We start from the raw sequence: 27769 nt of genomic DNA on the forward strand, positions 1-27769 counted from the left end.
AAGCTTAGCAGCCAATGTTCTGACCAGGTAGCTCCCATAAAAATAAATTCTATCCTAGGGACAGCTTTTAAGGGAGAAATATGGTCAGTTGCGTGGCCATAGACTACAATGTCCAACAAAGCACCACAGGACAGAAGCAGAAAGAATTGGGCCATTCAGCCCATCAAATCTGCTCTATAAAACCATAAGACATGGAGCAGAATCAGGCCACTCAACAACTGAATCTGCTCCATGTCTGATTTATTGTCCTTTTTAACCCGGTCTCCTGTCTTCTCCCCATAACCTTTGACCCCCTTACAAATCAGGAATCAATCAGTAATGACTTGGTCTCCACAGCCACTGTGGCAATAAATTCCATAGATTCACCAGCATCTGGCTAAGGAAATTCCTCATCTTTGTTAATAAAGTGATATTCTTGTATTCTAAGGCTCTGCCCTCTGGTTCTAGTCTTGGAAACATCTTCACCACATCCATTATTTCAAGGCCTTTCCATTACAAGCCCCCACCCCATTCTTCTAAACTCCAGCAACTACAGGTCCAGAGCCATCAAGTTCTCCTCACAGATTACCTTGTTGCATTTCCAGGCTCATTCTCATGAACTTCCTCTGGACTCTCTGCAATGCCAGCACATCCTTTCTTGGATAAAGTGGCCAAAACTACTCTCAATGCTCCAAGTGTGGTCTGGCTAATGTGTTGTAAATGACAGAGGAAGACAGCCACAGGGAATGGAGCGCTAGTAAACAGGAAGATGCATGATAAATGGTATCAGGAAACCAGATATCAGTGATAACTGTCCAGGCCTTCAGAGAACAAGGAGGCCGAGCTCAGGCCTTCAGACAAAGGTTGCTCCCATTTCTTCTGGGCAGCAGTCTAGGCAGAGTCTGACCGAAAAGTTTTTCGTAAAGTCCCACAAAACTGAGTAGCAGCAGATCCTGAAGTGAAGTTTGGATTGAAAGCAGGCTGGAATAATTGTTCTATTTGCTGTCCAGATATTCCTCCACCAAATAGATTCTGACCAGCACTTAAAGACATTCCAATTCCAACATGTTTGCTTGAGGCCAAACTCAGGTTGGAGGAGCAACCTCCTCTTCTGCCTAAGTAGCCTCCACAATGATGGCATAAACATCAATTTCTAACTTCTGTCAATTTCTCTCCCTCCCCAGTCTGGTTACCTTCTCACCACTTCTCCTTACCTCTTTGGTTCCTCTCATTTCTATTATGCATGGAAGGGAATACTGCCGTCTCCTATCAGATTCCTCCTCCTTCAGCCCTTTGCCTCATCCACCCATCACTGCCTGGTTTCTCATTTCATCCAGCCCCCCAGTCACCTGTCATCTCACCTCCTCTTAACCATCACCTGCCAGCTTGTAGCCCTTCCCCTCTCTCCACACTTCTTTCCCCGCCCCTTTCCTTTCCAGTCCTGATGAAGGATCTCACCCCAAAATGTCAACTGTTTATTCCCCTCCATGGAGGCTACCTGACCTGCTGAGCTGCTCCAGCATTGTGTGTTATTCAAGGCAGCTTGGGGTAAAGCAGTGTATGTCAGCCAGGCCAAGTGCAAGGGTGAACTACCCAGGGGATGTCCACTTCTGTGTTTGGCAAAGATTCTATACAAAGGGTTTCACCAAAATACTAGCCCACACTGGGAAGCATTGGATGAAGACTCTTGGTCCTGCCAAAGCCACAGAAAGAAGTTAACAGATTAAAGGGAAAAAATGTGGCTGAGGGTAATTGAGAGTGCAGTTCAGGTCCGGATTCACTGGTGGGGTACAGTGAAGGTAGATTCAATTGTTGTGTTGTAAAGAGCTCGTTACAGTATCTCAAACTAGCTTATAGTAAAGCAGTGGAATGGTACCAAGCTGGATCTTCACTGATCTGGTCAGTTTAAATATGAACGCATGACATTACAATACCGTGGCCCACAATGTTGCACCAAATGTTTAACTTCCAAGATCAATGCAACCCTCCCCTCCCACATAGCCTCTATTTTTCTATCCTCTGTGAGAAGTGAATCTCCAGCTGTAATTACCACTTGGTAAACACAAAATGAAATTTTAGAAGTTAAATTAAATGCCACTTGCCCCCCCTCCAAAAAAAAAGAAAAATCAATGCCTTCTGAACCCCCCCTCAAAGAGCCTGGCATCCAATTGCTTTTGTTGGGTGTTATTTTAGGGAAACTTTCCAGGTATAGAACTTGTTTAAATTTCTCCAAATTCCTCACATGGAGAAGTAACTCAATCCAAACCACATTCAGTATAATTTATTAAAGGCAAATTTAAAGACAGGAAAGGGCAGAAGCCATTCAACACAATCTCAGCAGGATTTTTATCCCCTCAAAGTCTGTGCTCAGTTTTCTGCTGATCTTGGCTTAAATCATATGCATAATTTATTCCAATGAACTTTATCCCCCCCCCCCCCGCCAAAGATTCTTCCATCATGAAGCAGTTTTCCTGGAGTCCCGGTGCTTTCCTACAAAAATGAGAAACAAAATGGTCACACAGTAGAGTGGCAGTTCGTGCCATGCTGTTACAGCTCGGGGCGTACTGCAGTTCAGAGTTAAACTCTGACATCTGCAAGGAGTTCTCATGTTCCCCCGTAATGATGTGCGTTTCCTCCCACATTTCAGAAATGTACTAGTTACAGGCCCCCAGCCCAGTGAACCCACAATATCCAATTACATCCATGGCTACAATTACCCGACCCAGTGAACTCACACTGCCCAATTACATCCATGGGCACAGCTACCCGACCCAGTGAACCCACACTGCCCAATTACATCCATGGGCACAGCTACCCGACCCAGTGAACCCATACTGCCCAATTACATCCATGGGCACAGCTACCCGATCCAGTGAACCCACACTGCCCAATTACATCCATGGGCACAGCTACCCGATCCAGTGAACCCACACTGCCCAATTACATCCATGGGCACAGCTACCCGACCCAGTGAACCCACACTGCCCAATTACATCCACGGCTACACTTACCCTACCAACTCAGCCATCTTGGGGAGGAAACCAGAGCACCCATAGAACCATAGAACACTACAGCACAGAAAACAGGCCATTTGGCCCTTCTAGTCTGTGCCAAAACTTTATTTCACTAGTCCCATTGACCTGCACCCAGTCCATAACCCTCCAGACCTTTCCCATCCATGTATCTATCCCATCTACTCTTAAAACTAAAGAGTGAGCCCGCATTTACCACATCAGATGGCAGCTCATTCCACACTCCCACCACTCTGAGTGAAGTAGTTCCCCCAATGTTCCCTCTAAACCTTTCCCCTTTCACCCTAAAGCCATGTCCTCTCGTATTTATCTCTCCTAATCTAAGTGGAAAGAGCCTATTCACATTTACTCTGTCTATACACCTAAATTTTGTAAACCTCTATCAAATCCTCCCTCATTCTTCTACACTCCAAGGAATAAAGTCCTAACCTGTTCAATCTTGTAACTCAACTCAACTCCTGAAGACCCAGCAACATCCTAGTAAATCTTCTCTGCACTCCTTCAATCTTACTGATATCCTTCCTATAGTTAGGTGACCAGAACTGCACACAATACTCCAAATTTGGCCTCACTAATGTCTTATATAACCTCACCATAACATCCCAACTCCTGCACTCAATACTTTGATTTATGAATGCCAGGATGCCAAAAACCAGCAGGTACCCATGCAGCAATGGGGAGAATGTACAAACTCCTGACAGGCACTGGCTGGGATTGAACCCAAGGCACTGATGCTGCAAAGCTACTTTGCCAAATGGCTCAAAACAAGTTCATGCCTCAATTTGTGCTCTGATGACAAGAGACACCAGGTAGGTTGCAGTTCTTCACATCGCCTGAGATTTGCCATATAAGGTAGAGTTAAACCCCGGGAACCACGTCCCTTCTTGAACCACAGTAGTCAACCAGTGGGTTTTAGATTGTTCTAAGCTTTCTGAAGACAAATTTTGACTCATGTACGTGAAAACATACAGTGAAATGCGTCATTTGCATCAACAACCAACACAACCCAAGGATGTGCTGGGGGCAGCCCACAAGTGTCCCCACACATTCTGGCACCAACATAGCCAGGTTTATCAGAACAAGAGCTGCAACAACAGCTAAACAAGTCCTCTTCCTTCCAACATAGCACCCCCACAGCTTAGCAACCCGAAACGGTACATCTTTAGACTGGAGCAGCAAGTGGACACCCACACAATCACGGGGAAAACGTAGAATCTCCTTACAGACTGAGCCACAAAACACAAGAGTTATGTCCTTCGCATATTTGTGAAAACAATGACTCACTCCTGACAAGGAGTGCCGTTTTCAAATGAATGTGCCCGATCTTCTGCCCACTGGTACTATGAAGCATTACATTAACCGTATGCAACCATGACAAGATCCTATTCCCGTACTGAGAAAAAAAGAAACTAGACTTTCCGTGGGGCAGTTCAGAGTTGGAAGAGTTGGCAGATCACAAGACAATAGATATTTCAATTAACAGGAATTCTGCAGATGCTGGAAATTCAAGCAACACACATAAAAGTTGCTGGTGAACGCAGCAGGCCAGGCAGCTTCTCCAGGAAGAGGTGCAGTCGACGTTTCAGGCCGAGACCCTTCGTCAGGACACTCTTCCTTCAGTTAGTCCTGACGAAGGGTCTCGGCCTGAAACGTCAACTGCACCTCTTCCTAGAGATGCTGCCTGGACTGCTGCGTTCACCGGCAACTTTTGTGTGTTGCAGATATTTCAATTAACCAGCAAGCACAAATCTCCAAACCGTGAATATATAACTTACCAATAAATCCTATCACAGCAATGCAACAAGTCAAAATGGTATTTCAGTCCTGGCATTTCTGACCCCACTCCAACATCACAGGTCAAGATGGTATCCCCCAGAGTACAACAGGGTGAAGTCCCATCGTTTCTGACCTCCCTCCAGTGCTGTCCGCACAGAGTTTACACATTTCTGACCTCCCTCCAGTGCTGTCCGTACAGAGTTTGCACATTTCTGACCTCCCTCCAGTGCTGTCCGTACAGAGTTTGCACATTTCTGACCTCCCTCCAGTGCTGTCCGTACAGAGTTTGCACATTTCTGACCTCCCTCCAGTGCTGTCCGTACAGAGTTTGCACATTCTGCTTCCCTGGGTATTCAATTTCCTGCCACGTCGCGGCGGTGTGGGGGCTGGAAAGTGTAAGCTGACCGAATTGGTGGAGATTAGCAGAGTTGCAGAGAATGAGTGGGTGTGTGAGAGAAGGTAACAGGGAAATAGAACGGAAATAATTGGGAGAATGTGATTAATAGGACTGCTTTTGCAGCTGGCATGGACTTGATGGGCCAAATAGCCTCCATCATGAAGGACAGATTTCAGAAAGAATCTGATTCAAAGTTAAAATATGGAACTCCTTTACACATGGAGAGGTCTAGGAAATTAGCATGTCTTCAAAGGGACTTTGGATAGGTTCACGAGACATTGGGCATAGGAGTAGAATTAGGCCATTTGGCTCATCGAGTCTGTTTCTCCTTCATGAGGGAAGGGACTAGAAGGACATTTGGCAGTGACACGAGGAGGGGCACACACACCTGGATGGAACCAATGGGCCAAACAGCCTGGCTGTACACTATACATTTCTTTATCAAACGCTCATGTTGAATGGGGAGGGGACGCAGGGAAAGGTCCAGCGTCAGTCCAAATGGAACCAAGCTCAACACAAAGTCCCCTGTAGCCACCAAACAGCTGACAGCCTCACCTGCTCAGCTCAGCGTTCCCTTTCTCTGTACGTCTTCTTTAGCGTGGTGAGCCTGTAGGACAGCCACTGCTTCTTCCACCTGCAGACAGACCAAACAAAACCAGGGTCTGTAGGTTGTAGTGGACAATTTGCACTCGACCCACAGGAGGAAGGGTGGCATTCAATGCTGTTTAACGAAAGCCAGGATGAGGGAGCACATTATTCCCATCCGAACTGGACTGCGCATTGGACTCCTGTAGTTTTTAAAAGTTCTCATACCCGTTCTTAAAGCTCTGAATGGTCTGGAACGAGACTACATCACTGAATCGCTGTCTTTTATAATCCTGGTCAAGCTCTCAGATCTTCTGCTGAACACTTAAATTTAAAGATGTGGAATTCAATACCTAAAGAGATGTGGACTCAGTTGACATTTCTAAATGCCATTTTAAAACCTTTTCATTTAACCTTGCTTTTAACTAACATCTTCATCTTTTATTTTTATGTTTGCACTTTATCCCATTGTAAATTCCTTTGAGCAACATGGTCTGTGTGAAAAGGGCTCTGTAAGTTATTATCAACGTCGGGCCCATCGGTCCTCGCCCCTACCGTAAATCTCTGCTGTGACGCCGGGCCGATCGGACCTCGCCCGTACCGTGAATCTCTGCTGTGACGCCGGGCCGATCGGTCCTCGCCCGTACCGTGAATCTCTGCTGTGACGCCGGGCCGATCGGTCCTCGCCCGTACCGTGAATCTCTGCTGTGACGCCGGGCCGATCGGACCTCGCCCCTACCGTGAATCTCTGCTGTGACGCCGGGCCGATCGGTCCTCGCCCGTACCGTGAATCTCTGCTGTGACGCCGGGCCGATCGGTCCTCGCCCGTACCGTGAATCTCTGCTGTGACGCCGGGCCGATCGGTCCTCGCCCGTACCGTGAATCTCTGCTGTGACGCCGGGCCGATCGGTCCTCGCCCGTACCGTGAATCTCTGCTGTGACGCCGGGCCGATCGGTCCTCGCCCGTACCGTGAATCTCTGCTGTGACGCCGGGCCGATCGGTCCTCGCCCGTACCGTGAATCTCTGCTGTGACGCCGGGCCGATCGGTCCTCGCCCGTACCGTGAATCTCTGCTGTAACGCCGGGCCGATCGGTCCTCACCGGTACCGTAAATCTCTGCTGTAACGCCGGGCCGATCGGTCCTCGCCCGTACCGTAAATCTCTGCTGTAACACCAGGCCCCATCAGTCCTCGCCCGTACCGTAAATCTCTGCTGTAAACCGAGCCCATCGGTCCTCGGCTGTATTGCTGCAACCTTTAGTTCAGGCTAGACAGCAAATCCAAACGGTTCCCCCTCACCAGCTGAGGTGCGTTCAGCAACTTCCTAGGACCAGGTTGTCATGGCCCTGTCTGGTGTCCCTTGAGACCAAAAGACGTAGGAGCAGAATTACGCCATCTGGCCCATCAAGTCTGCTCTGCCATTCAATCATGACTGCTCCTTTTTTTCCACCTCCTCAACCCCATTTCCCGGCCTTCTCCCCGTAACCTGTAAGACCACAAGACACAGGAGCACTCATTGCAGAGAGATTTGGCGGTTGCATGCATAGCAAGATTCCACAAGCAAACTAGCCCCATGGTTAACCATTGAAAGAGAAATGTTGGCAAGGGCAGCAGGATGGGCTCAGTATTGGCTCGGGCCTTGGCACATGCGAGCAGAATGGTTTAATGCCTCACCCACGGGTGTGATGGTCCCTTGATATTGCCCACAGCAGCCCTGCAGATGGACCCATTGCCCGGAGGTGAGAGAGACTGTGCAGTGATAGCTACAGGAGGGACAGTATATCCAACGAAACGAACCATCAGAAAGTCAGCCATTCCTTTCATCCCCACTGTAACCAACAGTGGCTCGGTTGGATCAGGCTGGGCATCCATTTTACAGTGGTAGGGGAGTCCAGCAGAAGAGGGAAGGGGTTTAAGGTGGGGAGGTAGGGTTTAAAGGACAAACATTGGCAGAGCCAGGAAGAGCTCAGTATTGGCTCAGGACGGCACATATCCTGAGCCAGCATATCCCGGGGCAATTCCTTCCGTATGGAGGGTGGTGGGGGCACAAGGAGTGAATGACCAATGGAAATGTAAGAGGTGGGTGCAATTGCCAAGTATAAAAGGCATTTGGCATAGGCGTTTGACTAGCACTGTGTGGGGTTTGCATGTTCTCCGCGTGGCTGTGTGGGATAGCTCTGGCTTCCTTTCACATCCCAAAGACGTGCAGGATTGCAAGCTAACTGGCTGTAGTAAATTGCCCGGCCGGGGGGCGAGCGCGGGCGCGGGGCCAAGGGGACCAATAATGTGTGATTACTGCAGGATTAGTCTGAATACTGGTACAGTTGGCCGAAGGGCCCGTGTGTTTTCTCTCTCCCCCACTCAGATTTCTAATCTCTCTGCTGTTAAGTATCCAGCATTCCAACTGGTTCTCTCTCCCTCCCCACCCAACTCTTCACTCCCCATTCTGGTTCCTCTCTCGTCACCTCCCTCTGGTGCCCCTCCTCTTTCCCTTCTCCCCGCCCCCCCAAGGTCCACTCTTCTCTCCTCAGCCCTTTACCATTGATCACTTTCCAGCTTCTCATTTCATCTCCCTTTCCCCATCCCCAGCCACCTTACCCCTCAGCTGGTCTCGTCTATCACTTGCCAGCTCACACTCCTCCTGGTTTCCCCCCACCCTCAGCTTCTTATTCTGGCTTCTGCCTCCTGCCTTTCCAGCTGAAGAGCCTTGGCCTGTAGCAGGTCAGGCAGCATCTGTAGAAGTCAATAAACCGTCAATGTCGAGTTCCTCCAGCATTTTGTTTGAGTACTGGTTCACGTGCAAATTCAGGACTCCTCTGTCTTAGAAGTCAACATACCTAGATCATTGTTCAGATGCACAGAGACCATTGTGTACTGGAAATGACATTAATCTTGAAAATGGTGGAACCTCGTAACCCTGTGAGAGTCTGCCCCACCATTCCACCATGACTGATTTATTTTCCCTCTCAACCCCATTCTCCTGTCTTCTCCCCATAACCTTTGACACCCAGACTGATCAATAACCCATCAACCTCTGCTTTAAATGTACCCCAAGATTTGGCCTCCACAGTTGTCTGTGGCAATGAATTCCACAGATTCACTATTCTCTGGCTAAAGAAATTCCTCCTTATCTTTGTTCTAAAGGGAAATCCCTCTATTCTGAGTGTGTCATCTGATCCGAGACTCCTCCACTATAGGAAACATCCTCTCCATGTTCACTCTTATAGACTGGTATTCTGTCACTGTGGAACAGCAGTGACCCTCTGTCAGTGCCCTCCGATATCTAATGTGACATCTAACCCTAGTCCCCAAAAAGCAAAGTATGGCTGACCCCTGTCCTACCTTGGAGCGAAGAGAATTCCGAGACTCGAACATGTGCAGGAGCTCGGAGTTATCGATCTCCAGCAACATTCCAGTAATTTTCCCAGCTAGTGTGGGGTGCATGCTGTGGATCAGTGGATACAAATGTTCACCTGTTGAAGACACAACAGCATTGGAACTCCCCCAGTGACCGGCAGCCCTGCTGGGCAGATTAAGGAGGCAAATGTCTGAACAACTCTGCAGAGTATTTTCAATGAAAGCCAGAAACGATGCCTCAAAAGAAAAATACAATCAAGTTAGTGGCAGGATGTTTGGAGGAAGCGAGGAACAGGTGGGGATGGAGGGAGGAGCTAGGCTTGAAGAGGAGGGAGAAATCTCACCAAGACCTACTGGATACTAAATGTCCTGGACAGAGTGGACATGAAGAGGGCATTTTGATCTTTGCAGTGAAGGAGAATGAGGGGTAACTTGATAAGAAGTGTACCAGATGATAAGGCGTAGACAGAGTGGACAGTCCGAGACTTGTTTTTTCACTCCTCCAGGGTGGAAATGGTTAATATGAGAGGTGCAAGGGAAAAAAAGTATAGAGGGGGACCCAACCTGGGGCCCCATGGCATAAAAACAATTGGAAACTCCAGGTATAAAAGGATAGCAAAGGAAGGTTTTTATTTTTTTTAAAAAACAGATTGGAGAGTGTGTGGACTGTGCTGCCAGGGGTGTGCGTAGAGGCAGACACATTAGGGGCATTTAAGAAACTCTTCAAAAGACACATAGATGAAAGAAAAATGGAAACTATGTGGGAAGGAAGGGTTAGATTGATCTTGAAGTAGGTTAAAGGGTTGGCACAATATCATCAGCCGAAGGGCCTGTACTGTTCTATGTTCTATCACAAGACGGATCATAAGGAGAGGTGGGGACAGAAACCTTTTCCCCCCACTCCGTCACCATTCCCAATCTACTGAAAGAACAGCAGGACTCCAAAGGTCAGAGTGACACCCGTGTCCAATTCAGTCCTGGGGTCGGATAGCCTGGTACAGTGGGCCTGGTGCCTGGGCAGAGTTGCCGCCTCACTGTCGCAGTAACCTGGGTTCAATCCTGACCTCGGGTGCTCTGGTTTACTCCTTCATCCCCAAGGACGAGGGTTAATGGGTTAACCAGCTGCTGTAAATTAGCCCCAGTGTGTAGGAGAGGGGATACAATCAGGGGAGGATGTCTTAGAGGGAAAGTTAGTGGGACAATAGAAACAAAACCTACAGCACAATACAGGCCCTTCGGCCCACGATGCTGTGCCGTACATGTACTTACTTTAGAAATTACCTAGGGTTACCCATAGCCCTCTATTTCTCTAAGCTCCACATACCTATCCAGGAGTCTCTTAAAAGACCCTATCGTATCCACCTCCACCACCGTCACCAGCAGCCCAATCCACACACTCACCACTCTCTGCGTTAAATAAAAACTTACCCGACATCCCCTCAGTACCTACTTCCAAGCAACTTAAAACTGTGCCCTCACGTTAGCTACTTCAGCCCTGGGAAAAAGCCTCTGACTATCCACACGATTAATGCCTCTCATTATCTTGTACACCTCTATCAGGTCAACTCTCATCCTCCATCACTCCAAGGAGAAAAGGCCAAATTCGCCCAACCTATTCTCATAAGGCATGCTCCCCAATCCAGGCAACATCCTTGTAAATCTCCTCTGCATCCTTTCTAGTGAGGTGACCAGATCTGAGCACAGTACTCCAACCAGGGTCCTATATAGCTGTAGCATTACCTCTCTGTATTTAAACTCAGTCTCACGGTTGATGAAGGACAATGCACCGTATGCCTTCTTAACCACAGAGTCAACCCGCGCAGCAGCTTTGAGCTTTCTTTGGACTCGGACTCCAGGATCCCTCTGACACTGCCAAGAGTCTTACCATTAATACTATATTCTGCCATTTTTGACCCGCCAAAATGAACCACCTCACACTTATCTGGGTTGAACTCCATCTCCCACTTCTCAGCCCAGTTTTGCATCCTATCAATGTCCTGCTGTAACCTCTGACAGCCCTCCACACTATCCACAACACCCCCAACCTTTGTGTCATCAGCAAATTTACTAACCCATCCCTCCACTTCCTCATCCAGGTTATTTATAAAAATCATGGAGAAGGGGTCCCAGAACAGATCCAAGGCACACCACTGGTCACCAACCTCCATGCAGAATATGACCCATCTACAACCGCTCTTTGCCTTCTGTGAGCAAGCCAGTTCTGGATCCACAAAGCAATGTCCCCTTGGATCCCATGCCTCCTTACTTTCTCAATAAGCCTTGCATGGGGTACCTTATCAAATGCCTTGCTGAAATCCATATACACTACATCCACTGTTCTACCTTCATCAATGTGTTTAGTCACATCCTCAACAAATTCAATCAGGCTCATAAGGCACGACCTGCCCTTGACAAAGCCATGCTGACTATTCCTAATCATATTATGCCTCTCCAAATGTCCATAAGTCCTGCCTCTCAGGATCTTCTCCATCAACCTACCAACCACTGAAGTAGGACTCACTGGTCTATAATTTCCTGGGCTATCTCTACTCCCTTTCTTGAATAAGGGAACAACATCTGCAACCCTCCAATCCTCTGGAACCTCTCCTGCCCCAATTGATGATGCAAAGATCATTGCCAGAGGCTCAGCAATCTCCTCCCTCGCCTCCCACAGTAGCCTGGGGTACATCTCATCCGGTCCCAGAGACTTATCCAACTTGAAGCTTTCCAAAATGTCTACATGCTCAAGCTTTTCAGTCTGCTGCAAGTCATCCCTACAATCGCCTGGGTCCTATTCTGTAGTGAATACTGAAGCAAAGTATTCATTAAGTACCTCAGCCATCTCCTCCATTTGCATACATACTTTTCTGCTGTCACTCCTGATTGGTCCTATTCTCTCTGAATAGGATGGCTCTTGGGCAGAATAGTAGTGCAGTAACTCTTTTCAGCACCACTGCCTGTAAGGAGTTTGTACGTTCTCCCCATGACCAACGCATCTCCTCTGGGTGCTCTGCTTTCCTCCCACATTCCAAAGGTGCATGGGTTAAGTCGGCACTGGAAGAACAGTAAAACCTGTGGGCTGTCCTTCGCACATCGTTGATAAACTATGCATTTCACCGTATGCTTCGATGTACACATGACAAGTACAGACACTCTTTTCTGGCTATGAACTTATCAAGCTCCTACGCTAAAGTCAAAACCCTCTGTGGGGATGAACAGGGGACTCTTACCCAATATCTGCTTCTGCTCCTGTGGTAGTGCTGCCGCCAAGGTGGAGGCTGTCAGTGGCATCTGACTGTGGACGGCTGCCGTGGACTGGGACACCTACAAAAGCAGGAAGAGAAACTGTCACTAACTCCCGGCTCCAAAAGTGAAATGTTTACCCCAAACAGGCAAGGAGAACTGTTTAAAGTAAATTTATCATCTAAGTGAGGTGTATTGGGGCATCAGGGAGGGGTAGAACCTCTGATGGGGGAACATGTCACGTCCTTTTCAAGGCGGTTAGTCCACCTCTGGTCCCCACCTGGCACTCAGCTCTCACCTGTGGCTTCCCGTAGCTGTTTGCATGCGACAGCAGCCACACCCTGGGCAACGGCTTCGACAAGCCGGCTAAACCAGGTGAGGGTAGCCAACGGGTCTCAAACCCTCGGTGAGATAGGGAGTTGTCTATCCCAGCATGTGAAGACAGACTCCAGTGGATTGAGCCGACAAGACCAATGGAAGGTCCAACGGTCAAGAAGACTGTCTCTGCAAGCGTCATGGAACGTGTGGAGCAGGACAAGACACAGAAGATATCCTGGTCATCCACTGCACCTAGTCCCATCTCCAGCCGTCTCGACTCTGTCTTGCCACTGGATCCAGATGGGAACTGGGAAGAGAGAGTGAGGCTGACGCTGCGCAACTCTCCCTCACTTAAATCCAAATCAAGCGCTAGTCTCGACACCATCATAGCCGGCTGGTGGCGCAGTGACATCAGCGCCGGACTCCAGGAGCGAAGGTTCTCGAGTTCGAATCTAGTCGAGCCGCTCCCGGGCACGCTTTCTATCCGTGGTGGGTTGAGTGTCGAGCTAGCAACTCGAACTCGTAAAAAAAAAAAGTACTAATGGTGTCGAGGTCTTCATTGATGATGATGGATGAACCTTATCATCTAAGTACGTATAGAAGAATGAGGTGGAATCCCATTGAACCTGTCGAATGTTGAAAGGCCAAGATGGGGTGGATGTGGGGAGGATGTTTCCAGTGGTGGGGAGACTGGATCCAAAGGGAACAATCACAGAATAGAGGGACGTGCATTTAGAACAGAGATGAGGAGGAATTTCGTTAGCCAGAGGGTGGTGAATCTGTGGAACTGGTTGCCACAGGCAGCTGTGGAGGCCAAGTTACTGGGTATGTTTAAGGCAGAGGTTGATAGATTCTTGGTTAGTCAGGGCATGAAAGGTTATGGGAAGAAAGCAGAAGAATGGGGTTGAGAGAGAAATTGAATCTGCCATGATGGTATAGCAAAGCGGACTTGATGGGCCAAATGGCCTAATTCATCTTATGCCTTACAAGACCATAAGATATAGGAGCAGAATTCGGCCATTTGGCCCATCGAGTCTGCTGCACCATTTCATCATGGCTGATCCAGCTTCCCTCTCAGCCTCATTGTCCTGCCTTCAGTAACCAGATAAGCCATCTGGTCACCAATAGGCTTCATGAAGGAATAGAGGCTAGTCTGACTGTAAGGTGACAAACAACCACTTTAACGAAGGTGGGCAAAAGGCACACAGAGACACTCTGCTGTTGTGGAAAGTTGAAATGTTTTCAGAAGCCGTATTATCAAGTGAAAGATACACAGCTTTGCCTTTCCTGTGTTTACAATGGCCAGTTAACCTACCAAGCAAATGTAATTTGTCCCATGATGAGGCTGGGGTTAAATCGGTGAGGTGCTGGGCAGTGTGGCTTGTCGGGCCAGAAGGGTCTGTATCTCAAAATAAATTAGAAAACCAACAAGGTCATTACACTTTCCAAATGAAAGTGGAGCAACTTTGGATAAAAATTCTTTTCCACCCAGTTTGGGACATGTGCAGAATCTGACAGCAGTTTGTCTGGAGGCTCTTGACCCGTACCTGCGGTTTGCTGGATGGGTGCTGATTTCTGCCGACTCCTGACCCATACTTGTACTGAGGCAAGACGCGTACCATAGGCCCCGAGAGGACTGTGCGGGGACCAGTCGTCTGTGTTCCAGTGGTTGCTGAGAAGTGGCCAGAGATGGATCATGTAAAAAACAAATAGAGAGGTTAAAATATACCTGCAAAAGGTCATTTCCCCAGGAGTAACCGAACAAAGCAAAGATTATGGTGTACTGGTCACATTATCGATCTGTCATTCAACAATCACAAGGCCAAAACCCACCATGCTAATTAATGATTAAGCAGCGTCCTAGAATTAATTTCCATCTGATTCAGTAATATCTTTCAGCAAAGAAGTCCTTCAGGGAAGGTGCCATGATCATGTAGCTCTTGGCACCACGCTAATGCAGCAGGAGTGTGGGGCTGAATGCCGGTGCTGTCTGTATGTTCTCCCTGTGACCCCCAACAGTCCACTGTACTGGGTGGGGTCCTTGGTCTTTGGAAATTGCCCCGTGATAGGCTAGGGTTAATAGGTGGTGCAGCTCGAGCATGAACGGCCTGTTCCCTGCTGTATCTACAAATAAAATAGTTTCCATTTGGTTTGGCAATATCATTCAAGGAACGAGACCTGCCAAGTTACCACAGACGATCACACACGTCCACACAATCAGAGGATGGTCGGGCTAGTCTCACACAAGGACCTTAGAGCCCAGGCTATTGTGGTTATTCAGGATATGAGCGATGGAGAGAAGATTTGACGTCAAGCACCAACACCAGGAAGGGGAGATTGAAAACTGAGTGTGTTTGAGTTTACGTTACACCTGCACTTTCCATGTAGTGAGACGCACTGGGGTTTCGCCCGAATGGCATTTGGAGGAACTGACGTAGATGATCAGTGGTTGCAGGGAGTGAGGGGTGAAGAGGGCGGAGGGGGAAATGTCAGAACCCTCGGTCTAGACAGCTCAAGGCAAGAGGTCCGGGGGAGTGGGGTGCTCATGGCAGGAGATGTGACAGGAGCCCGGTGGGGGAGGAGGGGCACTTTCAAGTCCAACGGGTGGGGTCCCAGCCTACAGAGAACAAGGGAAGATGCACGTTTCTCCCCACACACCCACTGTTGAGAGGGTGCAGGGAGACGGGTGGGATTAGTGTGGGGAGATGAGGGTGTACACACCTCACAGTACCTACCCCTGTGGCGAGTGTTAGGAGGGTTTGAGGGGCAGAAGGAAGTGGTGGGTGAGGGGGAGTGTATGGACTGAGTGGGGGGGTGTAGGAGGTGCAGTGTGTTTGGAGTGTGTATATGGGAGGGGCTGGGGGTGAGGAGTGGTGGAAGCATGTACAGACCGTGCTGGGAGGGTGTAGTGGGATGGGGTGTGGAAACGGGATGGGGGGGTTGTAATGCTGGTTGGTTGGCCAGACCAGATACTCACCCACACGCTGTGTATTCTGGGAGGGCACTGGGACCTGGGTGGACGCCTGCCGGACTGTGCTGATGGCTGTAGGGACCCGGCGGGCAGTGGTGTCCCTCGTCGTGGGCACCATGGGGTGGAAGGGAGCTGAAATGACAAGAATCGAAGGACCAGCTCACAAAGGGAACACCATGGTGGTGTCGCGGTTAGTGCGACGTAATTACAGCTCGGGGCATCGGAATGCAGAGTTCAACCCCAATGTCGTCCTCCCCATGAATCGCGTGTGTTTCCTTTGGGCACTCCCGTTTCCTCCCACAGTCCAAAGGCGTGCCAGTCAGCGGGCCACGGTAGATTGTCCTCTGATTAGACTAGGGTTAAGAATCGGGGTTTGCTGGGCGATGCAGCTCGAAGGGCCAGAGGGCTCTTCCGCGAAATAAACAGACCTGGGAATGATGACTGCTGCCCTAACACGGACAATGAAGTCGGGGGTGGGGGGTGGGGGGTGGGGGAGACATCTGCTCCCAGTGCGGGACGGTCACTCACTCTGCTCACTACCTCACCCTCCACATCCTCAGACCCGGAGGGCCAGGGCACCAACTCCGGATGGGGTTCTGAATCTTGTCAGCTTCGGCTACTGGTGCAGCATTTCGAGATCTTGCCACGCCCCAGCCTGAGTAAGTCTCTCCCCCCACCCCGAACCACGGCACTGGTCGAAGAGCAAAGCCCTCAATCGCCCCTGCCCTCATGGTGTGATACAATGGTAATTGAGGAGGGCTGGCCAATCAGTGAAAAGCTTAGCTTTATTTCTGCTGAAACGCAGTGAAAAGCCTTGTTTGCATCGGTGACGATGCACTGGGACAGCCCGCTAGTGACACTACGCTTCTGCGGTCAACACGATCAGCTTGATCTGTTTTTGTCACATCTGACATCCAATGGTGAAATGTGTCACTTGCACCAATGACCAACTCGGTACAAGGAAATGGCCAACAATTCTGGTGTCCACGTAGTCGACCAACAACCACTAACCCCATCCCGTACATCTTTGGACTGTGGGAGGAAACCTGAGCACCTGGAGGAAAGCCTGGGGTTACAAGGAAAATGTACAAACTCCTTCTAGACACTGGGGGGTGGGGGGGGGGGGGAAATTGTTTACTGGGACTGCTGGTGCTCTAAAACATTGTGCTAATCACCACACAAATCTGATCAACCGACCCCCACCCAGCCTCCAACAAGAACCAATCCCTTGGTGAGAAAGCATTGGGGGGGCATTGGATGGTAGCTGAGCTCCCTGTCCATTAATCCTCTACTCCCTCCAAAAAAAAAACAGATCCAGTACAGTCAAACCCTTTGCTACAAGGATATTTATCCATCTGTGCCCCTCAATTTTGCATACCTCTATCAAATCTCTCCAGATTCTCCTGTAATCCAGGGATTAAAGGCCTAACCTGTTCAATCTTTCTCTATAACTCAGGTCCTGCAGTCCTGGCAACATCCCTGTAAGTTTACTCCGCACCCTCTTTATTCTTATTGATGTAGGTGACCAGCACTGCACGCAATACTGCAAGCTTGGGTCTCGTTGTTAGTGGAGAGCATTCTAACCAGTGGCATCACTGGGGGGGGCCACTGCACAGGATCAGAAAAAGCTGCAGAAAGTTGTAAACTCAGCCAGCTCCATCTTGGGCTCTAGCCTCCTCAGCATCGGGAACAACTTCAAAAGTAGATGCCTCAAAAAAAAAAAAAAAAGGCCGCATCTGTTATCAAGGACCCCCATCACCCAGGGCCTGCCCTCTTCTCATTGCCACCAGAGAGGAGGTACAGGAGATTAAAAACACACTCAACATACCAGGAAAAGCTTCTTCCCGGCTTCAAATTTCCCAATAGACAGTGAACCCATGAACCCCACCTCACTCCATTCCCTTTTTGCACCACTTTTTACATTTGACTTTTTAAAATTATTTAATTCTTATTGCAGCACAATAATAAACTATAAATTGCAATGTACTGCTGCCACAAAACAACAAAATTCATGACATAGGCCGGTGACATCGAACCCAACTCAGATTCCGATTCCCTGAAGTGATGTTTCTCTTCTCACATTTTAGCCATTACCAAATCCTGAAATCCTACCCAAATAGGGACGGTACTGTTAATATTTAATTCCACAAGACCGCAAGGTATAGGAGCCGAACCCAGTCTGCTCCGCCATTTCATTTCCCCCCTCGCCCCCGCAAGGCAACAGAGATTCCAGCTCCCAGAGTCAGATTACACCGGTCTTCACACACAGCAACTGCTGGGTTGCAACTCATTTCAAGTTTCCTTCCCAACCCTGTTCTGGCCAAAGGATCCCGATGTTCTGAAGCCACTGAGCAGGAGTGGGGGTGTTAAAGTCCCTCCCCGAAACCCAAGCTACTTATACTACAGAGGAAACAGAAGATACTATGGTCTTAAAGATCACAAAGAACCCTTATAAACATTCATCCACAAGCCATACGAGCAGAAGTAGGCCATTTAGCCCATCAAGTGTTCCACCATTCCATCATGGCTGATTATCCCTCCAACCCCATTCTCCTGGTAACCTTTGATGCCCTTACTAATAAGAACCTATTGACCCCCACTTTAAATATGCCCAGTGACTTTGCCTGTTCACCACCCTCTGGCTAAACAATTCCCCTTCCTGTTTTAAAGGGACACCTTTCTATTCTGAGGCCGTGCTCTCTGGTCATAGACACTCGCACACCCATTATCAAGGCCTTTCAGTATTCGATAGGTTTCAATGAGATCCACCCTCATTCTTCTGAACTCCAGTGAGTACAAGCCCAGAGCTAGTGAAAACTCCTTATGCACTAACTCTTTCATCCCCAGAATCATTCTTGTAAGTTGCCTCTGGGCCCTCTCCAATATCAGCACGTCCTTTCTAAGACAAGGGGCCCAAAACTGCTCACAATGGTCCAAGTGAGGCCTCACCAGTGCTTTATAAAGCCTCAGTGACACACACTGTAGAAATGTTTCTGCAGATGTATGAAGGCAGGTTCTGAAGATTATAGAAAACACAATTACATCTCATTAGAAAGCAGAAGCTCTGGAGGATTGAAATAGGACAAGGGATTCTTCACGCTTAACCCCCGTTTTCCAGAATGTTGACACCAAGTACGTGTAGATGTCTGGTGAATGCTCATTCGTCAGCTTCAGAACAGAGGGATGTCCCTTTGGAACAGAGATGAGGAGGAATTTCTTCAGCCAGTGGGTGGTGGATCTGTGGAATTCATTGCCACAGGTGGCTGTGTAGACCAAGTCATATCGTATATTTAAAGTGGAGGATAATTAGTCAGGGTGTCAAAGGTCATGGGAGAAGTCAACAGAATGGGGTTGAGAGGATAATAAATCAGCCATGATAGAATGGCAGAGAAGACTTGATGGGCCAAATGGCCTAATTCTGCTCCTTTGTCTTATGGTCTCAATTGAGGCAGGAGTTTAGAGATACTGGACCATCTCAGAGGAGTTCCCAACCCAACAAGGGACAAGCCCCGATTCCAGAAGAACCCAGCCTAGTCCACCCCCCAGCCCCAGCCGCAGTCCAGGGAGCCAGCTTCAGCTGCCTAGCTGCTGTGTGCCCAGCTCAAATGAGATGGAAGAAACAGATTTTCAAGTTCAACAAACACAGGAGAAAGACCAAGAAACACAAAGGGCTAGAAATGGCCAACACCAGAGGGTATAATTGGAGGAAAGTATAGCGGTTGAGGAAAAGTCTGAGGAGTTTTCTTTTTAAATAAATAGATTGCTGGGTGGTGGCAGAGGCAGAGACAGATACATTACGAACATTTTACAGACTGTTAGGTAGGCACATGGAAAAATGGAGCGTTGTGTGGGAGAGGGTCACATTGACCTTAGAGTCAGTTGTTAAAAACTCATGAGTACCAGCTCAAGTGGTGCATGTGAGCTCAATTTCAAGGTTAAGAGAAGCTTGGATAGGTACGTAGATGGTAGGGGTTTGGAGGGCTATGGACTCGCTGCAGGTTGATGGGAGTAGACAGTTTAAAAGGTTCAGCACAGACTAGATGGGCTGAAGGGCCTGTTTCTGTACTGTGTTTTTCTATGGCTAGGAAGGTCAGCACAAGATGGTGACTGGAAGAGCCTGTATTGTACTGTAATGCTCTATGTCCCATGTCCACTCAGAATCGTGTCCACTTTGCCATTTAAATGGCCTTTCCAATCACCTGCCTGGGGGCTGAAAGCCATGCACTTTGACCCCATCTATGCCTCTTATGAATCTCTTTCAAGGCCCCCTCTCAGCCAGCCAATCAGATCTCTGCTCGTCACCAAATTCTTCAAGCCAGGCAACGTTGGGGAGTCTCTTCTGCAGTCTATCATTGGCACACCTTTTCAAAGTTCAATGTCAATTTATAATCAAAGTATATATCACCACACACTACCGAGATCAATTTCTTGCACGATCTTGCAACAAAATTAAGAAAGCCAATAGAATTTATGAAAAACAATGAATAACAAGACTGGCCAACAACCAATGTGCAAAAGTGTAGCAAGCAGAACCACACTGAGAATTGCAGGTGTGATGTAGTTGCAATATGATATCCTATCCCTATCCCAATCCCAACTCTTACTCCCGACTATGAAGGCATACAAGTTAAATCTTCTTCACTATCTTACCTACCCCTCCCCATGTCCCCACCTTCAGGGACCACAAGGTGCCTCTGTGCATCACAAACATGTGATACTGCAGATGCTGAAAATCCAGAGTGGCCCACCCACAAAATGCTGGAGGAACCCAGCAGGTCAGGCAGCATCTATGGAAGAGAGTAAACAGTCAACATTTCAGGCCAGGATACTTTGTTATGTCCCGATGAAGGGTCTCAGCACAAAACATCAGTGGCTCATTCCTTTCCACAGGTGCTGCCTGACCTGCTGAGTTTCTCCAGCATTTTGTGTACCTCTGTACATCAATGTATTCAAGGTCGCCACTATATCCGGGCTGTGTTAATCAGCCCAGAATGCATCACCTCACACGTGCCTGGATTACAGCCCATCTGCCACCTCTCCGTCTGATATTCCTGCTCAGCTCTGTCTCTCTGTATCCCTGTGAACATTTACATCTGTACTCATCCTGGTGCGGTCAAACTAGACATTCTCATTCAAGTTATTTATGCAAACAAAGGTCTAACTTGGTCTCCCCTGACAGTCAGAAGGAGCATCATCCACCACTACTCTCTGCCTCCCACCACCAACGCCCCCCCCCCCCTTGGATCCACTTTCCATGTCATGTGCCTGAACTTTCCAGACCAGCCAGAAGTGTGGGATCTCAAAGGTCTGGAGTACTTGGATACCAAATCTACTGCCTTGCCTTCTGTTCACCTGGGGACCCACCAATAGACAACTGCCTAGCAGAACATCATACTGAACTTGAGTGATCTCAGTAGTAACTCCTTAAAATAAAGATCAGATTTGAGAAGCAAGATCTCTCCAGCACAAAACCTCAATGACTCCCTCTAATCCCCCCAGCTTTCCAAGTGATCCTGTTCCCAAGATTCCAGCCCCTAGTGCTTACACAGGGGCTGTAGTTTCCTGGCTTATCCCTACCACTTCCTTGATCCGAGGCCATTGGCTGCCCTCCACGCTGCTGGTATCTCACCCGAGGATGTAGGTACTGGGAAAAATCTCCGTTGGAGACCCAGCAATCACTGTTCCTGGTATAGGTTTCATCAGGCCACGAGGATTTGTCCACTTTAACGTGCCTCAATATCTCTAATGCCTCCTCATCCCCAAGACTATCTGAGTATACATTCCCCAGATCACCAAACACCCTGCTGAGTAGCAATGTGCAGAATACTACACATACCCCCTGGCCCCACACAAGGACTTCCCTTCCAGTCCCCTACTTTATCCCAATCTATTCTCTTGCTTCCAATATACTGTACGTATTTATAGCGAGGCTTTTGAATTCTCTAATTCTGCTAGTCAAGCCCATTTTATGTTCCTCTTCCACCCTCTTATCATCATCTCCTGTAATCTCCAAATCTCAAAAGGGCTCACTCGATGCCAGTTTCCTACACCCAACGCAAGCTTCCTTCCTTTTCCTGATAAAATCCCCTCAATTTCCTGTGTTAACCAAGATTCCTCAATCATACCATCATTACTCTCACAGGGAGTGGACATGCCGACTCTGAATTTTTAAAAGCCTCCCAATGATCAGATGTTGCTGTTTCCTCCAAGCTTTCTAAAGATAGAGAAAGACCATTCCATCATGGGCACTAGCCTCCCCAGAGGATATCTTCAAAAGATGTTGCCCCAAGGTGGGCACATTCATCATTGGAGCTTCCTTCACCCAGGACACAGTCTCTTTACTACCTCCTTCCTGATGGTACAGGAGCCTGAAGGCACACTCAGCTTGTTACGAACAGTTTTTCCCTCTTCTGCCATCAGATTTCTGAATGGTCCACAAACACGTCACTATTTCTGCAACATGTGCACACACAAAATGCTGGAGGAACTCAGCAGGTCAGGCAGCATCTGTTCAGGGGAGTAAGCAGTCGATGTTTCAGGTTGAGTTCTGATGAAGGGTCTCAGCTCAAACCTGCCACTGTTCATTCCTCTCCATAGATGCTGCCTGCCCTGCTGAGCTCCTGCAGCATTTTGTGTGAGTTGCTCTGGATTTCCAGCATCTGCAGAATCTCCTGTTAATGAGACTCACCATTTTGCTTTCTTTTTGCAGTTTGTTATTTATATTTTTATTGTAAACTAGTAATTTTTAATGTATTGCACTGTATGGCTCCATAAAGCAACAATTTCACATTTGCCAGTGATAATAATCCAGACCTGAATGAATCTCTAGGGTAGAGAATTCATCAGATTCAACACCCTCTGGATGAAAAAATAATCTCACCTCTGGCCTGAATGGTCTAACCCTTGTTTTAAGACATTCCCCTGGTTGTGGACACCCCAGCCAAGGGGAAAATTACCTCCAACACTGAATGATAAATTGATTTCAAATCAAAATCCATCCTCCGTTCACTCCTTCGTTTCCATGGATCAGACAATTTGTGGTCGAGACCGCCCTCTGGTGGTCAGTCTATGAGTAATTCGAAGAACACTACAAAACAAAGATGGACCCTTAGGTCCATTTAGCCTGTTCTAAATTGTTATTCTGTCTAACTCTATCGACCTGTATCTGGATCATATGCTCCAAATCCCTCTCATCCATGTACATATCTAAACTTCTCAAACATTACAATCGAGCCTGCATGCATCACTTGCTCTAGCAGCTCGTTCCACACTCTCACCACTGTCTGAGTGAAGTTGCCCCTCGTTCACCTTCAATATTTCACCTTTCACCCTTAACCTGACCCCAAGCTCTAATCTCACCCAACCTTAGTGGGAGAAACCTTCTTGCATTTACCCTATCTATACTCCACATAATTTTGTATACCTCCATTAAATCTCCCCTCATTCTCCTTCGGTCCAGGGAATAAAGTACTGACACATTCAGCCTTTTCCTATAACTCAGGCCCTCAAGTCCCAGCAACATCCTTGTAAATTTTCTCTGCACACAATATTCCAAATTGGGCCTCATCAATGTCTTATACAACTTCAACATAACATCCCATCTCCTGTACTCAATACATTGATTCACGTAGGCCAATTTGTCAAAAACTTTCTTTATGACCCCATGTACCTGCGACGCCATTTTCGAAGAATTATGGACCTGGCAGTTGTCCAGTTCCCCCAAATTAGCTTCTGAAAGTGTTCAGATCATCCATATGGATGTAATATTTTATAATAACAGGGAATCTGTATTCCACATCAGCTTCATCAGATTCTGGTAAACAAGTTAAAACTCTTCAATCCAGCCTGGGGTTAACAGAATCTGTTAACAGTAGGGGTTCATGGCACAAAACAGGTTGGGAACTCGTACAATCTGTCATTCCGTCTTCCAACAAATCAACTCAGGATCTATGGTTCAGATCCACACTATTTAACAAATGCTAACCAAGATGATTAACTAAGATTTGTACTAATCTGCATCTAAATAACCAACCTTTGTCATCTCAGTCAACAATTGATGGAAACTTTTGGTTACGGAGTATTCTTGGAACCCACACACCACCTGTACCCAAAGAGAACGTTGCCTGCTTGTAATCACGAGATTCTGGAGATGCTGGAAATCCAGAGAAACACACAAAATGCTGGAGGAACTCAGCAACTTTGGAAAGGAATAAAGAGTTAACATTCCAAATCAAGAGCCTTGATGATGAAGGGTCCTGGCCTGAAACTTTGACTGTTTATTCCCCACCACAGACACCGCCTGGCCTGCTGACTTCCTCCAGCATTTTGTGTGTGTTGCTCTGAATTTCCATCACCTACAGAATCTTTTGCTTACGGGGAGCAGCTCCCCAGCCCAGGGGAAGGTTGGTCAGGGCACCTTCAGTGATCCTCCACCAGTCAGGTCCCAAGGGTGCTGGGTCAGAGAGTGCCAGCCATTACTAGGATTTGCACATGTTGAATGTGTAGGCACTGGGAGGCACACCAGGTAGAGTCTCTGTTCCACAGACTCCCAAAGACCCAGGTTCGATCCCGACCTCTAGCGCGGAGTTTGTGTGTTATTCCAGATGATCCGGTGTTATCCCATGGTCACTGGTGGGGTACCTGGCCACTGTAAAGGGCAGAGGAGTGGTGTAGGATCCCGAGGAGCTGATGGATAGTGGCCTCGGCACTCAGCCCTCTCCCATGACCGGAGGCTGTAGAGCTTTCTCCGCCAGTCACGGAAATTTAAGAAGTGCAAACGTAGTGGTTAGTGCAATTCCTCACAGTGCCAGTGATCTGTGAGGGTTCAATTCCCACCACTGCCTGTAAGGAGTTTGCAAGCTCCCCATGACCACGTGGGTTTCCTGCAGGTGCTCCTGTTCCTTCTCACATTCCAAAGACGTATGGGTTAGAGTTCGTAATTTATGGGTATGCCATGTCAGTGCCAGAAATCTGGTGACTGTTTCAGACTGCCCCGGCACGTCCTCGGACCATGTTGGTGGTCAATGTAAAAGATGAAATTCACTGCACGTTTCGATGTACATGTGACAAATAAAGCTAATCTTTAATCAGCCTTGAGATAAAGCAGCCCAGAGCCAATGCAGGCAACACCAAATTTGCATGGCATACCTTAACTGGGTGTTGCCCCAACCTGGAGGCCTGAGTCACAAGGAAAGATCAAATAGAACTGGACTTTATTCCCAGGTAGGTATGAGGTTGAAGGGGACCTGAAAGAGGTATCCAAGACCTCGAGGGGGCCTAGAGGTTTAATGTCAGAAGTAGGGATTTAAATTCTTTTTAATTATTTTTAAAAGTCCCTCAATTTTCCCCCCCACACAAGAGGCAGTGTGTACTTGGAATGAACTGCCAGAATGAGTGTTTGAGGTGAGCACACTAACGACATTCAAATGCCATCTAGACAAGTAGACACAGAGAGGAGAGGCTGAGGGCCAAACTCAGAGAGACAGAGTGAGCTCACAGGGCAGTTGGTTTAGACTAGTTGGGGTGAAGGACCTTTTCCTGTCCTGGTCTCTGTGACCCCGAACAGTAACTGCTTTTAGACTGGAGTTCCCCAGCATTTCCAAATTTAAAGCAAACACTTACAAGAGCGGCTCATTCACAACCCAATTCGAAAACAATAAAAAAAAGCCCATGATCTCACATCTTCAACAGAAAATATATATATATAAATAAAAACAGGTATTCTGATGACTGCAGTATATATATATATACACACACAATAACTGCTTCTACTCCACTGAATGGCCCTGTTGGACAATACTGCTTGCTGTGCAAAACCTACTCTCTTCCTGGACTGCAAAGAGATGAGCCACCAGAACCACTGGAGCTGCCTAGAGAGCCACCAGGTGGCTGTGGATCAAGGAGTAACCCATGGACTAGAGCCGTCAGGACACAAGCCAGGACCTGATCAACCCTGGCTGAGTCACCTGGTGTCTGATGTCGAAAGACAAACACCCAACAAGCCCAGGTTACATCACCGATGATGTGTCCCAGCACATCCTTCATCACAGTCTGCTTCCTTAGAAAGTTGTTCCTTCTTGTCTGCCTGCACCCTCCCTGTAACACTTATTCTGCGTTAATTGTGTGTTTTCTGACAGCCTCAGTGCACTGTGTGAAGATCTGTATAACCATATAACAATTACAGCACAGAAACAGGCCATCTCGGCCCTTCTATGAACAGTATGCAAGCTTTTCATGTGACAATTATAAACCATTTATTCTGCATCCAACCGACCTCACCACCTGTGTACATTCTAATCTTTAAACGTTACACTAATATAACATGAGTGAAATTGGTGCTTTTTCCACCTGTGAGGATTCTTTAATATGATTGGCTGCTGAGCCACGTGGCAACTGGATCTAGGGAACCCACGAGCTTATTGGCTAGAAACAACCAACTGGAAAAGTGAAGGTTTGTGCCAGGTATTTTTGAACATAGGATGAATGCGTATGTGTTGTTTTTGGATTTAAAAAATAGTTATTTTGTTGAGATGGTTACTCCCTTCTCCCCAGGTAAATTCCCAGGTTGTACTGAAGCCTTACTTACTGGGATGTCGAACAGGATGAGCTGCCCAGCGCTGGGACTGTCGGACTGAGTTCACGGGAGAGGCAGCATAATACGCAGTGCGGTTCTGAACCTGGGGAAAACAAACGGAATTTAAACACCAGACACACAAACAACCACAAGAAATTCTGCAGATGCTGGAAATCTTCAGCAACACCAAAAGCCATAGCAGCAGAATTGGGCCATTCGGCCCATCTAGTCTGCTCTGCTGTTCCATCACAGCTGATTTATTATCCTTCTCATCCCCACTCTTCTGCCATCTCCCCATTACCTTTGATGCCCCAGCTAATCAAGAACCCATCAACCTCCACTTTATACGTACACAATGGCTCGGTCTCCACAGGTCCATGCAAAGTGTTTCACAGGATCACCACCTCCGGTTAAAGAAATTCTGCCTCAACTTTGTTCAAAAGTGTGGTCTTTCTATTCTGAGAATATGACCTCTGGTCCCAGACTCTCCCACCATTGAAAGCATCATCCCTGTATGCCTCTGCCAGTTGCAGTCGACCATGGATTTTGTTTCCTAGCTGTCGACGCAAGCCAGGGCAGTACAATACAGAGAGCAAGCTGCTGTCCGCGCAGCCAGCTCCCTCTCTTCACACAGCTGACGAATCCAAAGGAACAGCAGAGACCGATAGAGTTTGGCACCAGCAGCGTCGCAGGAGTTGCCAGTGTTGAACTCAATGTAAGACTGCCTTAGAGACTCCGGCTCCCGACTTTCCCCTCTGTTTACTCCTGAGGCCTTCCCCACCGGTAGGGTTTGAGATGAGAGTGTTGTCGTTCCCCACGGGTAGGGTTTGAGATGAGAGTGTTGTCGTTCCCCACGGGTAGGGTTTGAGATCAGAGGGTTGTCGCTCCCCACGGGTAGGGTTTGAGATGAGAGTGTTGTCGTTCCCCACAGGTAGGGTTTGAGATCAGAGGGTTGTCGTTCCCCACAGGTAGGGTTTGAGATGAGAGTGTTGTCGTTCCCCACGGGTAGGGTTTGAGATCAGAGGGTTGTCGTTCCCCACAGGTAGGGTTTGAGATCAGAGGGTTGTCGTTCCCCACGGGTAGGGTTTGAGATGAGAGTGTTGTCGTTCCCCACAGGTAGGGTTTGAGATCAGAGGGTTGTCGTTCCCCACAGGTAGGGTTTGAGATGAGAGTGTTGTCGTTCCCCACGGGTAGGGTTTGAGATGAGAGTGTTGTCGTTCCCCACGGGTAGGGTTTGAGATGAGAGGGTTGTCGTTCCCCACAGGTAGGGTTTGAGATCAGAGTTTTCCTTCTCCTGGATGAGCTGCCCAGCCCCGTCTGCAGAGGCATTGTCTCCACATCTACTCTTTCTAGGTCCTTCAGTATTTGATACATTTCAATGAGATCTCCCCCTATTCCTCTAAATTCCAGCAAGTACAGGCCGAGAGCCATCAAATACTCCTCGTATATTAACCCTTTCATTCCCAGGATCATGCTTGTGAACATCCAATGCCAGCAAATATTTTTAGATAAGGGACACAAAACTCCTGGTGTGGTCTG

General features: G+C 48.0%; 1 protein-coding gene across 1 annotated transcript in view; it reads right to left on the minus strand.

The window, feature by feature from the left end:
- Positions 1–2288: 2288 nt before the first annotated feature.
- The window catches only part of LOC140208653 (embryonic polyadenylate-binding protein-like), a 49912-nt gene continuing 24431 nt past the window's right edge, over positions 2289–27769 (minus strand). Inside the window, exons 9-15 of the mRNA XM_072277501.1 lie at positions 26243–26333; positions 15664–15789; positions 14234–14358; positions 12356–12449; positions 9111–9241; positions 5740–5818; positions 2289–2469 (exon numbers count right to left, since the gene is read on the minus strand). Coding sequence (XP_072133602.1) covers positions 5744–5818; positions 9111–9241; positions 12356–12449; positions 14234–14358; positions 15664–15789; positions 26243–26333 — 642 coding nt within the window. The 3' untranslated portion in view covers positions 2289–2469; positions 5740–5743. The remainder of the gene's footprint in view (positions 2470–5739; positions 5819–9110; positions 9242–12355; positions 12450–14233; positions 14359–15663; positions 15790–26242; positions 26334–27769) is intronic.

This window comes from Mobula birostris, chromosome 2 (genome assembly GCF_030028105.1).
Source record: "Mobula birostris isolate sMobBir1 chromosome 2, sMobBir1.hap1, whole genome shotgun sequence".
Taxonomy (NCBI): Eukaryota; Metazoa; Chordata; class Chondrichthyes; order Myliobatiformes; family Myliobatidae; genus Mobula; species Mobula birostris.